Source organism: Doryrhamphus excisus, linkage group LG3 (genome assembly GCF_037039965.1).
Source record: "Doryrhamphus excisus strain RoL-2023G ecotype Guam linkage group LG3, RoL_Dexc_Guam_v1.1, whole genome shotgun sequence".
Classification (NCBI taxonomy): domain Eukaryota; kingdom Metazoa; phylum Chordata; class Actinopteri; order Syngnathiformes; family Syngnathidae; genus Doryrhamphus; species Doryrhamphus excisus.
The window spans coordinates 9,882,386-9,896,401 of record NC_136359.1 but is presented as its reverse complement, the minus strand read 5'-3'; the positions used below and the strand labels follow the sequence as shown (position 1 = coordinate 9,896,401).

At 41.4% G+C, this 14,016-nt stretch overlaps 2 protein-coding genes across 2 annotated transcripts; one reads left to right on the top strand and one right to left on the bottom strand.

Moving 5' to 3' along the window:
• The first annotated feature begins 3,440 nt into the window (after window positions 1-3,440).
• On the top strand, window positions 3,441-8,237 carry slc35d2 (solute carrier family 35 member D2). The gene is made up of 12 exons (XM_058071210.2): window positions 3,441-3,633; window positions 3,734-3,767; window positions 4,737-4,823; window positions 4,969-5,036; window positions 5,138-5,209; window positions 5,635-5,703; window positions 5,775-5,877; window positions 5,980-6,072; window positions 6,147-6,214; window positions 7,090-7,168; window positions 7,272-7,354; window positions 7,628-8,237. The coding sequence occupies exons 1-12, from the start codon at window positions 3,506-3,508 to the stop codon at window positions 7,749-7,751; spliced, it is 1,008 nt and encodes a 335-aa protein (XP_057927193.2). The 5' UTR covers window positions 3,441-3,505; the 3' UTR covers window positions 7,752-8,237.
• Window positions 8,238-8,481: 244 nt separating this feature from the next.
• znf367 (zinc finger protein 367) lies at window positions 8,482-12,781 on the bottom strand. Its single transcript, XM_058071214.2, has 5 exons — window positions 12,198-12,781; window positions 11,439-11,589; window positions 11,228-11,347; window positions 10,556-10,694; window positions 8,482-10,475 (listed from the first exon to the last, which is right to left on the bottom strand). The coding sequence occupies exons 1-5, from the start codon at window positions 12,468-12,470 to the stop codon at window positions 10,220-10,222; spliced, it is 939 nt and encodes a 312-aa protein (XP_057927197.1). The 5' UTR covers window positions 12,471-12,781; the 3' UTR covers window positions 8,482-10,219.
• Between the last annotated feature and the right edge of the window lie 1,235 nt (window positions 12,782-14,016).

The window sequence follows — 14,016 nt, the reverse complement described above, 5'->3', positions numbered from 1 at the left end:
GTTGAAATTTTGGATGGTGTGTGTCCCATTACATTTGGCATAAAAGCAACGCTGCATCCCAGAAAAAGAACATCAAACCAACAGTAAAATATGGTGGTGGTAGTGTGATGGTCTGTAGATGTTTTGCTGCTTCAGGTCAGGACCTGGGCCCCGTTTCACAAAGCAGGTTTAGTGAAAACTCTGAGTATGTTAACCCTGAAATGAGGGAAACTCTGAGTTTTCCATTTCACAAAGGGAGGTAAGTCAAACCAGAGACAGAGGAGTAACTCCAGCCTGTTTCACAGAGAGAGGTAAATTAACCTCGGTGTCAGTTACTATGGCAACAGACTCTGTGAACATAACCTGGTCAGGACCGGGTTTTCTTCAATGAATCTCGAGTTTCTTTCTGTCTCCGCCCTCTTACGCTACACACGGTGTGATTCATTCATTGTCGCGCGTGTTTAAAGCCAGTTTGGTCGTTTTTCTTCAAGGTGTGCTGTGTGTCGCATTGTTTTTTGAACCATGGCATGTCCGTTTGTAGAAGACCCTGCAGACGAAGAGGCACTACTACTCAGAAGAGAGCTCCGTATTCGTAGGGAAGTTATCCACAGGCCGAGATTGGACACGCTATCATTTCCAGATAATTTTCTTTTCGAACGGTACCGCTTCACTTCACCATCCATCACTTACATCCATAATCTCATCCGTCAGGACATTCAAAACATCACCAACCGTGGACGCCCACTGTCATCCACCCAGATTCTGTGTGTTGCTCTTCGGTTTTTTGCCAACGGAAGTTTTTTATATAATATAGGACAAAAGTGAGAAAAGTGTCCCTAGCACTAAATAGACAAATCAACTCCTTCGTTGTGTTCCCGGGACATAAACCCGTGGGGGTCATCAAGGAGGAATTCCACAGAATTGCAGGTGAATGTAGAAATCAGTTAAAATGTATGATTATAAATCATATTCAGTTAATGACATGGTGCTGCAACCTCACACTGGGATTTGTCATTTTCATTTCTTTTAGGATTCCCTGGTGTGATAGGGTGCATCGATGGGACGCACATTCCCATCGTTGCTCCTTCAGAAAATGAAGGAGACTATGTGAACAGAAAATCCATTCACAGCATCAATGTGCAGGTAGATTGAATGTCAGACTGCATCAAACTGCAAAAACTCAAAATCATACCAACAATATTTGTCTTATTTCTCGTCAAAATGTCTAATTTCAAATCACACCTAAAAGTAAATTGTTTTTAGACAATGTTCACGTGTTTCAATCACATTTCACTTAAAAAAATAATTTGAAAAATCTGTCAGTGGAGCAAGTTTGTTATTTCTACTTATTTCAATTGAAAATGTGCGTGAAACAAGTGAAAATTGCCTGAAAACCAGTTACTTTTTATGTGGTGTCTTAAGTGTAAAAACATTGGATGAGAAATGTAGACCAACTACATGGTCACCCATGGTGAATCGAGGGAACGGGGGCTCCATTGATGAGGGCTTTTTAAAGTTGTGGTGCACGCGCTTAACTCAGAGTGAACAAACTCTGTGTTGATTGAACCAAATGAAATCACCTGTTCTGAAACCCGTAACTCAGAGTTTCCTGTCTCAGAGTAGATCAACTCAGAGTTCAGGGTTAGACTCAGAGTTGGTTGAACCTGCTTCGTGAAACGGGGCTCCGGAAGACTTGCTGTGATGAATGGAACCATGCATTCGGTTGTGTACCAAAAAAACAACCTTAAGGAGACCCTATAATGTGGCTGAATGACAACAATTCTGCAAAGATGAGTGGGCCAAAAATTCCTCCACAGCACTGTAACAGACTCATTGCATGTTATCACAAATGCTTGATTACAGTTGTTGCTGCTACGGGTGGCCCAACCAGGTATTAGGTTTAGGTTTCATTTTGAAACTCAATTTTGTCTTCAGTTGTGTTGTCACTGAATAATATTTATTGGTATCTGACTCAATTTGTGCTCCAACTGCAGGTGGCATCCTTAAATGCTGTGTGAAAACCAGACAATCCGTCCCCAGAATAAAACTCATGATGGTCAGAAGATGGTACATGCAAGACAGCAGCGGCCCCTGTGACATCAGCGCACTCATGTGAGCGACAATAAAAAAATTTAGAGTCGTAAAAATGACCGGTAATTGCATAAAAATGGCAGCAGAGCAGTGTAGAGAGTAGCCGACAGCAGCTCCTGTGTGAATGTTCACTGCATATGTTCTCTTTGTCTTATGAAAACAAATAATTCCAGGTGGACTGTTATAATTGTTGGTGTTATATCCACAGCCTTCATGTGGCGGACCGGAAGAAGCCCATTTGTGCTCATCCCACAGTGAGGAAGCATCTGAAGCAGATCCGGCTGGAGATGATGCAAATGAAGCTGAGAAAAGGGAACTGAAATGCAGCGAACGGGCGTATGTCTGACAACGTATCTTTATGTCATGCATACTTATTTAGATTTCATCTATCATGACAAATAACTACTGTTGACTTCTGATAATGAATGAGGCCGATACATGTCTGTTCACAACACCTCCCATCGATACTGCCTGGGGCTTGGAATGCTCTTGGCTCATATATTATTTTTTTTAACTTGCCAAAGCTAGTCATTTGATAACTGTGGTATTGTTCCTGCTATCCCGCAAATAAAAACGTTCAAGTGGTTCCAGTCTGATGTATATGGCTTCAAAGACAAAAACAACAAAACAAAACAAAATCATTTATTTTCCATGTGTTGTAAGTGACACTTGCAACGTTTATTCTGTTCACATTTTAAGAAACAAGACACGCGCAGACCTCACAGCTAGGAGACCAGGGTTCAATTCCACCCTCGGCCATCTCTGTGTGGACTTTGCATGTTCTCCCCGTGCATGCGTGGGTTTTCTCCGGGTACTCCGGTTTCCTCCCACATTCCAAAAACATGCTAGGCTAATTGGCGACTCCAAATTGTCCATAGGTATGAATGTGAGTGTGAATTGTTGTTTGTCTATATATGCCCTGTGATTGGCTGGCGACCAGTCCAGGGTGTACCCCGCCTCACGCCCGAAGACAGCTGGGATAGGCTCCAGCACCCCCCGCGAAAAAGCGGTAGAAAATGAATGAATGAATGAAGACACGTCATGTTTTTAGAGGGGGACATTGAGAAAAGGCCATATAACGACAAAGCTGGCTCCATTTGGTTAAATCAAACAGTTCTCTCTGGTGGCCAATTACGCACAAGGTTATTTGTATGTTGTGGTTGTATTTGTACTGCTGATACGTATATTTGACTTCATTAAAATGTGCTTATCTGTGGGTAATGTGTATTTTTTGTACCTCTAATTATACTATTTTATACCAAATCTTAATAGACAGCGACAATGTATTTATTCTAATAATGTTTTATATACTTTCAATAACGTTGTCTTTCTTCTGGGAGTAGGCCCCGCCCACCTGCTCCAAAGAACTGGAAGCCGGAAGAGGCCACATCTTTTCTCGAGTGGAACCCAGCCAAGTTGTTTCTGGAGTAAGAACATGGAGACGTCAGCTCAAAAAGAAGAACAAGAACATTCCACTTTTGTCAAAATAATCTCTGCTGCTTTTTACGCTGTTAATTCGCTTTTCATCACGGTCGTAAACAAAACAGTATTGACGAGCTTCAGGTAGGGTGCGCTGTGGCGGCTACAAGACAGGAAATGTGTAAAGTTGAAAAAAAGTTATTTCTCTCATTGACTGAATTTTTAATTAATCACACTTTGACAGGTTTCCGTCCTATATGTGCCTAGGAGTGGGCCAGGTGAGCTTTGTCCTTTTGAAGTATAACAACGTTTATATACTGTACAGCTGTTAATATCACACCATTGGTAAACACAGGCAAGACACCGAGATTTCCGGGTGCCCCCAAACGTCTCCTAAAAAGTGCTTATTGATTTTTTTCACATCGATTCAAAGTGTGTGTTGCTGTTTTAGTCTTAATTCACCTGCTTAAAACTACATCAAAATCGTCGTTTCGACTGTTCCCCCTCCTTTCTCATGGAATGGACTGTTCCATGTTACTGCACGTGCCGACTGATTCAGCAAACCGGGAGAAAAAAAAACGAAAAAACGAAAAAACTGAATCAGCGTTGCCCCAGTGAAATTACCCAGGTAAATTATCCAGGTGTCAACCTTTTCACAGTCAAGACACATGACAGGAAGAGCCAGACACTCTTGACAGCAGTAGTTCTAGACCCGAGTCACGCTTTTCATCACAAAGATGTGAGTATTAAAGCAGTAAACTACACTAAATGTTGCTTAACTTATTGACCTGACCTCAAAGATATATTTATATGTATTTTATGGTTTTTTTTGGCACAGTAGTAAAAAGACATATTGATGCAACCGCGTACTGTTGGATGTCACTTTTAGAGCAGTTTTAAGACATAAAACGGCCACAAGGTGGCAGAAGTGAAATTGATATGCGCTTGGCATAGATGACAGCAAAGAGGAAGTGGATGAGCATAATGCGCATTGCAGTGAAATTTCAATGCTTGCACATGTACACGCATACGCACACACACACACACTTTAGGTCCACATGTAAATAGTTCATGGCGTTATAACTATGGCTGCCAATCGATAAAGATACTTGATAAATCACATTTTGCTCCTAGTTAACTCAGAATTAATCACATTAAAACGGGTTCATGTTTTTATCAACTACAGTAAAATTGTTGAGATTATTCCCACTTGGGTAATAATACAGTATATGTATATCTTTTTGCAGATGCTTACCACCATTGTTGTCCTCTATGTGGGTAAAAGGAACAAAAAAGTCAACTATGAAGATTTTCACAGAGGGGTTATCTGGAAAGTAAGTCATTTTGGAACTTTAGGAATTTAGAAATAGAAGTCTGCTTTAAGGCAGAGACATATTTATTACAGTGTTTAAGATTATATTTTTTTCTATTATAGAGCATGTATCATTTTATGTATCATTTTTTGTTTTAACGAGGTAGATTTTCCCTCTTCCTTTACTGTACATGGCCAATCACATCACAGGACTGGCAAGCACCCAAAAACTCAGGTTTGGACATTATGAATGTGAATATCATGACATATACAGTATTAATATCATTCCTTTTTGGTCCTTTTTACGAATTCTCTTCTCAATGACGTCTTTTACAGCTTACCCATGTTAACAGTTTTGCGGAAATTCACAATAGTGATGACAATGACCATGGAAGGGTACATATTAAGGTTGGTTTCGCTTTTTCTTGAGAAGTACTGTATTTTATTAAATAGTGACCTCAAAGCCATAACTAGAACCTGTTAAAAAGCCACAAATATATTGCTGTGGTTTCACTGGACAGCTCATATTTTCATATATAGGATTAATATACCGGCCGCACACACAGTGGATGGGTGGTTAGCATGTTGGCCATGATGGGTTCGAATCTCCATTTGCATGTTCTCCTCGTGCATGTGTGGCTTTTCTCCGGGTACTCAGGTTTGCTCCCACATTCCAAAAACGTGAGTGTGAATGGTTGTTTGTCTATATGTGCCCCGTGATTGGCTGGCAACCTGTCTCTCTCTGCAGTTGAGTAGTCTCAGATTTAGATTGTCACTATAAATATGTATATATACAGTATTTTTGTTTTTTTTGGTTTTGTTTTTGTTTTTAGAAAAACATTTCCTAGAAGCCTTGTGTGCAGTGTTGTGACCATAGTCCTGGGTGCTGTCATAGCTGCAAGGTACTTTCTAAAGTTTTTGAAATCAAAGAAAGTGCCAGGATTGAATTGTGTTTTTTTTTTTTATTTAATAGTTCAGACCTGGCCTTTGATGTGGAAGGTTACACTTTCGTCTTGCTCAATGACGTCTTCACCGCAGCCAACGGTGTTTACACCAAGAAGAAAATTGGCACCGAGGTGACACAAAAGCTATTAATCAGTGACCAAGTAATTGTGTAACTGTTTAATCATTGTAGTAGCTTTACCCAAAGTACACAGAATCACACTTTTTTTTTAAAGGGCCTTGGGAAATACGGCGTCTTGTTTTACAATGCACTTATTATTGTGGTACCCACTCTCTTGGCAAGTGCATTCACTGGAGACTTACACAAGGTCGCCATCTTGTTGTATTATTTTTCCCAATTCTACACACACACACTCACCTCTTCATGTGTTTTCATGTGCAGGCTGTCGCATTTGAAGCCTGGGTTGAAGCCACCTTTGTGATCTGTTTCCTGCTGTCCTGCATCATGGGGTACAGTATGTAACATGTCATGTATAGTACACACCTCAGATTACTTTAGTACTTTAGCCTCACACAAGAGACGGATGGGCAACACTTTACAAGGTACAGAAAATAACAGTAGTTATAACACGATGAGAAATAACACTGCTGGTTAGTTCCTCATTAACAACTGCATTTTTGTGTACCTTATTGTAAAGTGAGAGCGATGGAAACTCTTTTGAGTTTTATTTCTAACACAGTATGGAGCTCATCTCTGACACATTCGCTCTTCACAGTCATAACATGAACACGAGATGTCATTGGGTATTTTGCATATAATTTGCATATGGTTTAACAGACGTTGTCTTTTGGTTGAGACAAAAGTAAACCTCATTCTTGGTTTGTTCATTTAAAATTTAGGGGTGTACTCACTTTTGTGGGATAATGTGTATATACAGTGGTACCTTGGTTAACATCATTAATCTGATCCGGAGGGTCCAACTCAAACCAAAATGGACTCTAACCAAAGCATATATTCTTATAGAATATAATGAAAACCCACGTAAACTGCTAACACAAAATAACAATAGACAATAACGATAGTTGTACATGCAGAAAATGATCCAAAAATACTGACCAATGACTGGACAACTGAAGGTTTAATGTCCCTTTTTACCTTGTTTTGTTAATAAATAAAAAAATAAATAAAAAAATAAACACATTATTCTGCTGAAAGCACAATTTGCCAAACTGTAAAAAAACTGTCCCAAAAATTGCAGAGCCCGTGCGTGTGGTAACCCGTACGTCGGGATGTAACTCACACTTAACCGCGGTACCACTGTCTGGAAAATGATTAGTTGTATATTCATACAACTGGGATACATTGTGGTCATCTGGTATTTTAGGTTCATGCTGATGTACTCCATTGTCTTGTGCAGCCATTATAATTCCGCGCTCACGACCACAGTCGTGGGTGCCGTCAAGGTAAGAATATGCACACGATGTTACCGTTTATTTAGTTTATAAGACAAATGAGCACAATAGAAGCTAATCACACATGTAATGCCTGGTGCGGAATGTTCCACAGAATGTTGGAGTTGCCCTCATGGGCATCTTTGTGGGCGGGGACTACCAATTCTCTTGGAATAACTTCCTGGGCCTCAGCATTTGGTGAGTTTCTGATGTCATGGTTTTTATACAGTTATATATATTATTGCTGATTTAGACTGAAAAGTTAAGTGTTAATAATTAATACATCTGGAGAATCTCAAACTAAATCTTGCTTGGTAGCTCCCGTTTGCATGCCATTATTGTAGCATAGTGCGGCAGTAAAACTAGATGAGACTGAATCAACACCGCCATTGCGGTTTGGAGCTTGTCAATGGCTTAATTAATTCACAATCAAATAATCTATCATCTGGCTGCTATGTTTTGTCTTTGCAGTCTGTCAGGTGGACTTGCTTACTCATACCTAACATTTAGCACCAAAACATCGCAAAGGACCACTGAAACGTCACAAGAGCTGAAGATTGACTTCGCAGAAGACCCCCCCATTCAAAACAAGTAACTAATACTATATGCCATTGTTATTCGCCACTTGGCGGTGCTGTTTAGCTCCATATTGGAGTGTCAAGACGTCTTATTTATTAAAAGTATGCAGCAGGGCTTCCCAAACCTTTCAGTCGTGTACCCTTTACCCATGCACCCTTAAAAAATATAAACCACACAATGAAACATCTTTAATGTATTATTAAATGGACATATGAACACATGCAGCATGGAATTATGCACCAAGCAGTAGAGAGCATTATTAACCTGCACTTCTGTGCATTTACAGTGTTAACAATCATTAACAAGGACAAGGTGAAAGGAAGAAAAGAAGAAAACATACATGTCTGTGCAGCATCCGAGTCTCAGTCCACCTCACACATGGTGCGTTCAGGAACAAAAGGGGCTGCAATGTGCCAAAGAAGACATATTTGTGAAAGCATAAATTTACATACACGTGCAAAATTTGGGGTTTTCTAATATAGAGCATGTCTATAGTGGATCCATCCAACATTGAAATGCCTTATTTGTTGATCTAATGCACACACAAGAGTGAACAACTTCATGCCATCACCTTTCTTCTGCATTGTACTACTTACCTGCTGTGGCTGTTCATGAGGTGTTTGAGCGCATTAGGTAAGTCTCGGTATTCAGCGCTAAAGTAGTCAAGCCGTTTTTTTAAATTCACATAGCCCCCATGACAATCTTCATAACCGTAGGAGTGGAAAAAAGCCAATACAGAATGAATGTCTCAGTGTGTGAATGTTTATTGAAAACCAGCAATGTTATTACATAATGGACAGCTTATTAGAGAAGCTTTAACAGAAACCAAATCAAGCAAGTAAGGGTCACTCGATACATGTCAGAAGATGTTAGCATGGGAGGGAACTGATTCTAGAATTCCATGACAACGCTCTTGGTAAGTTGTGCACAATCAATATTATTCTATGTATATATTAAATGCCATCATTTTTCAAAACCACACTCATAAAACAAACAAGCCTATTGGTTAGAAGAAATGTTTCAGAATATAATATACAAAACATCATTTGGTGTCTTGGCTCTCAACTAAATTCCAGTTTCACCTCTTGGGACATTTGGGAATCCAAAAAATGCAATCCTATCAGGTTATTATGCATGGATGGCTCCAAAACAGAAAATGAATTATGGGTATTAAGAAGCAAGATACAGTGTTCTTCTGTAGTGTAGCTTAAAAGACAAACATACACTTGCATCCTGCACTACAATACAACAAACGTGTTTGACAAACTGCAGGCTATTTCCTGGACAGCACGTGTATTTCAGGCATTGCAAGATGGAATCCAATGTGTTTTTTTATAAGCCCAAGTGCTTCATTTAAAAAAAAAATATTTTACATACTGACCCAAGAAAGATGAACTATGAGCTCAGAATGAACTGTCCATACATACATTTAAAAAACACACAAGCCCCTTTTCTCATTTATACCAAACACACTATAATATCCTGTCTTGGCCTTGTTTCCGCCAAGCTGTACAGTACTGCACTGCACTACAAGGGTGGGGTGAGATACACTAGATACTCTGGAGTAGCATCAAGAGCCGCAACGCAGGTGGGACACCGCCTACAGAACCAAACATTTGGAGACACTTTAACATTATTAAATGAGAAAGTATCTTTTGACAGGTACTGTATGTTTCAGTGGACAGCGTGCAGTTTGTTTCACCCAGCACGTACCGCTCCTGCACTTTTGCGTTACACAATTGTAGCTGTACGGTGCATGCTGCGGTTTTGCAGGATTTGTGCCAGGCAACGATTTACCAGATCTGAACTGTACCACTTGGTAGAAACAAAAGTAAAATGTGCCAAAATGTGGCACAGCAAAGTCTAAATATTTTGCACCTAAGTGTACTGCTGGGTGGAAAAGGGTTTTAAGTGCATGTGCTGATCCAATGTTGTGAGAAGCGGATTAGGCTTGCAATGATCACCTGTCCTCGCGGAAAGGAAACATGACCCATGTCTGACTGTATTCCCACCCCTACCCAACCCCTAAAAATCCCACCATCTCTTCACCTAATACAGGTTAAGGCCAATTTTTGCTTCTCTCTGTCTCACACCGACACGAGGCTGAGGTGTTACACCCTGTCATCAAATCTTCAACCATATTTACAATCACACACACTAAACATACCTTTTCCGAAACTTGTTACCGTCAAAGTGCAAACAAAAAAAACACAATCTGAACTCTTTGATCGCCTTTAAAAGGCAGAAAAGAGTGACATTCTTCATATAGTAAAATCTACAATAGCAGCCTAAAAGGATAAGTGGAAGCTGAATAAGGTGCTTTAGCTTGTGCCTTCCAGGGAGGGGTGGGGCTGCTGTGCATCAACACTGATCTCAGGCCGGTTCTTGAAGCAAGAGTGGATCTGTGTTAGGAAACGGTTCTCTAGCTACAGCACAAGGAAGGAAGGCAGACTGGGGCTGGACGTAAGTGATTTGGGGTGCTGCTCAGGCAGACAGGTTGGCCAGCTCAATGAGCGCCAGAGCACCGTGGAGACGCTCCCGCTGCTCCTGGAGGCGACGCCTGGCGGCTCCGCCGTGGCTGCCCTTCTCCTCCTCCGCCATCTCTTCCTCTTCGCCCTTCTCGTCATCGGACTGAAGGAACTCCATGGGGTCCCGCTGCTCCTGGTCCTGCGCTCTGGCTTTACTCTGTACCTTCCCCTTGGTGGTGGTGGGGGCACGCTGCTCACGGGTCCGCCAGTACCTGCAAATAATCATTTGGTAATTGAAAAACAAACAAACAAAAAACAGAAGGTATTGTCGGTCAAGTGGATGTTGTCTTACTTTGCCAGCCACTCTGCCACTGCCTTGTTGTCCACAGACTGCGCCTTGCCTGCCCCTTCCTTTGGCTCCTCCCTCTTGAGACGGGAAAATGGATGCTTGGGACAATGACGGTTGGCGTGCGTGAATCGATTGCCACACCCTGAAGACAAAACCACAGATTGAATTAACATTACAGGAGACAAGAGGTAAAAGTGGCAGTGTGGAGCACCACTGTCTAATCAAACACAATCTGTGTACGCTTTATAGCAGGGGTGTCCAAACTTTTTTTCCCCACTGAGGGTCATGATGTTTTTCACCTTTTACTTTAAAATTAATCAAGCTAAATACATATGCCAATACAGTATAGGTCAGTACTCAATATGCTCACTAACTGACATCTAAAGGCAACAAAGCATATAGTTTTTACCCTTAGTATGATATACTGGTTCTCACTTTAACATGCTTACACAGACTCTACGTGAACTTTACTGATGAATATTTTTTGATAACTATTTAACCTGTTCTTTATGCAATGCATTTCTGCACCACAGCTGTGTTATTTTGGTAAAACCCCCTGCAAGCATGGTTCCAGTTTTGGTGGTCAGTGACCGAGCACACTTAAGGCCACTGGTACCAAAATAGTCGCATGACTTCCCTGTGAATGACTCAAACCCACAATTTCAAAAATGTCACCTTTTTCTGAGCAAACAAAGGGTTTCTCTCCAGTGTGCAGCCGCTGGTGCGTCTTCAGCTGACCACTCTGGACAAAGGCCTTGCCACAATTTGGATAGTCACACAAATACGGTCGCTCGCCTGACAGATGGGAAGACACGGGGGTCACATGACAGTAAATACTGAGTTACTAATCTTTCCTAATATGCTTTTACAAACACTTAATGCTCACCTGTGTGTGTTCTCTTATGGGCCTGGAGTGACTTCTCTCTGGGGAACACCCGGTTGCAGATGTTGCAGCGGATGCGGCTAGAGGATGTTTCCCCTTCACTGATCAGCTCTCGGACAGTTTCAGCTCTCGGACGACCTCTGCGGATGCCATCCTGAAGATGAGGGCAGCAAATGGAGGTAAAAGTCAAGCGACAGATTACAGATGCAGACACTAGGCTAACAATGACCTTTTGAGAGGTATTAATTGAGTAAAATGTTTATTATTGTACTTGTAGTTTGCAGGGGTGTCGAAATGCAGCGCATCATACTGCTTGTTTACTACTTGTTTACAGGTGTTGGATGTCATTCTACTGAGCAGATGGCCTTTGGAGTCTGCATACAAAATATAAACTCCCATTCATTTTCTACAGGCTAAGATATTAAGTGCAATAGTGTTACAATTCATAACTGTTTGGTTTGCTCACAGATCTCGCGAGAGTTACAATGAGATTTTGTCCATTCACTTCCGACTACATTTTTTGGCGCCAGACAAGACGTCATAAATGAGCAGCTGCTCCACAGGAGGGGGTTTAAAATCCAACAAGTCACACCCTAATGTCATAAGCGGACCGATTATTATTATTATTATGGACATCAGAGTAATTTGTCATATTAAATGACATTCTGTTTGATATTGTGTTCGTCACATGCAAACTAGTTGCAGTATAAGCCACGATTTTAGCGCTCGAACCAATTACAGTAGTTTTAAATAAACTTTTACCTTCATCTGATCGGGTGATTGAGACGCGTCGGCCTCTCCGGTGGTCCCGCAGGGAGACGAAGCCCCGCTCAGTGAGCCCGGACTCAGTGACACATTGTGGGCGTTCTCCCCCCACTTCCACGGGTACACCATGAAGTCGCTGAACCCCGGGCTGGTGGGAGTCATGGCCTCGGCCTTAATGGGCTTGATCGGAGTGGTCTTGATGACCGACACCAGAACCCTCTTGGGTGAGTCGTTACAAAAGATAACATGCGGGTGTTTGCTGTCGGCCATTGTTTGGATGCCGTCAAAAAAACCCGGAAATGGCTGAAAATGAACAGCTTCTCTTTAACTTTAACAATAAGAAAATGTCGCGCCGTGTTAATCCGGTGTGAATATGTCCTTCATTTCCGAAGAGCAAAAATACAGATCCGTCTTCAGCTACAAAGTATATGGAATCATAAAAAAATATCTCAATGTTAATCTTGGTGCTGCACGTCTGCTCTGAACAGAATGCGCCCACACAAGTGCTATACCGCGTTGCAAAATCGCGCCCGATCAGCAAACAGACCAATTAGATACACAGAATCACACCCACATGACCAAAGCGGCCAATCGGAGCAAATAGATAGCCCAATGTCCGGAACATGATGGCAAACCTGCTGTTGTGATTGGTCAAAAGATTGCATCCAATCAGGTTTGAAGAATATGGGCGCTCGCTCTCGTTGGCCACCCAGATTGGACAACGAAACGAAGGTTGGTCGTCCGGGCGCCCGGCGCGTATCCAATAACACCGAAGGGCGGTTAGTTTTACAGCGCACAAAACAAGCAGATGGTACTTTTTCCCGCGCTCGCTAAGTCTTGTTGACGTTAACTGGTTTTGAGGCCAATTTAAAGGTATATGCAGCAAAACCAACGAGGCGCCAAGCTTCCGCAAGGGCGGAAACAGTTGAACAAAGAAGTCACTGTAGCCCTGGAAATCGTCGGTTTGCTACCTTATTCTTATTTGTGTATAACCTAACACAATCTACAGCTCATAAATGTAATGCTGGTGTGTGATTGTGTTTGCTCATTCATTACCTCAAAACCAAGACTCAATTCAGAATTGTGGGGGTTTTCTGCAAAGATGGCTATACAAAACCTTTCTATATTTTCTATATTGTTTTCATATTTTACTGATCTCTCTATATTTTGTTTTTTTTTACTGATTTTTAACTTTTACTGACCTTTTATTGACCTTTTACTGATTTCTATTTTTTGTGTGTGTATGTTTTTTATTGACAGCGAGGACGAATTTGTTGTTTTGTGGATGAATAAGCAAATCTACTGTCACTCTAAGATGACAAAGACTTTATTGACAGCCAGCGACTCACATTGCCCAACAGTGTGCTCGAGACATGCTGTACCTCCGTGATCACCACTGGGTGGCACTGTTGTGTTTTACGTTTTGATAACGCTTTCCTTTTTGTTCAAATAAAGTGTTTTATTGCAGTTGATTGATGCATCAGAGTGCTTATTCATCCATTCAATAATGTAAAAATAAAAAAGATGAACAGGCTGAGTACTCACACAAGGACTGTTGTGACATATACATTTTCTAAGTGACATATACATTTGCTAACATTGGCTGAATTAATATTTCATATGCTAGTGCTAGTTTACGTGTCCCGGTTGTCCTAAGTTGTTTGGGTCTTGATGGCGAGCTTCTGGTGTCCTCCTCTGTACCCAGGAGTCTCAGCCCGAAGAGGCAACATGGGCGTTTATATTGGAAAAAATGTCAAATGTATCGGTACAACTCGACCTGTGTTGGCTTGATATCGCATCAACACGAAAATGTACA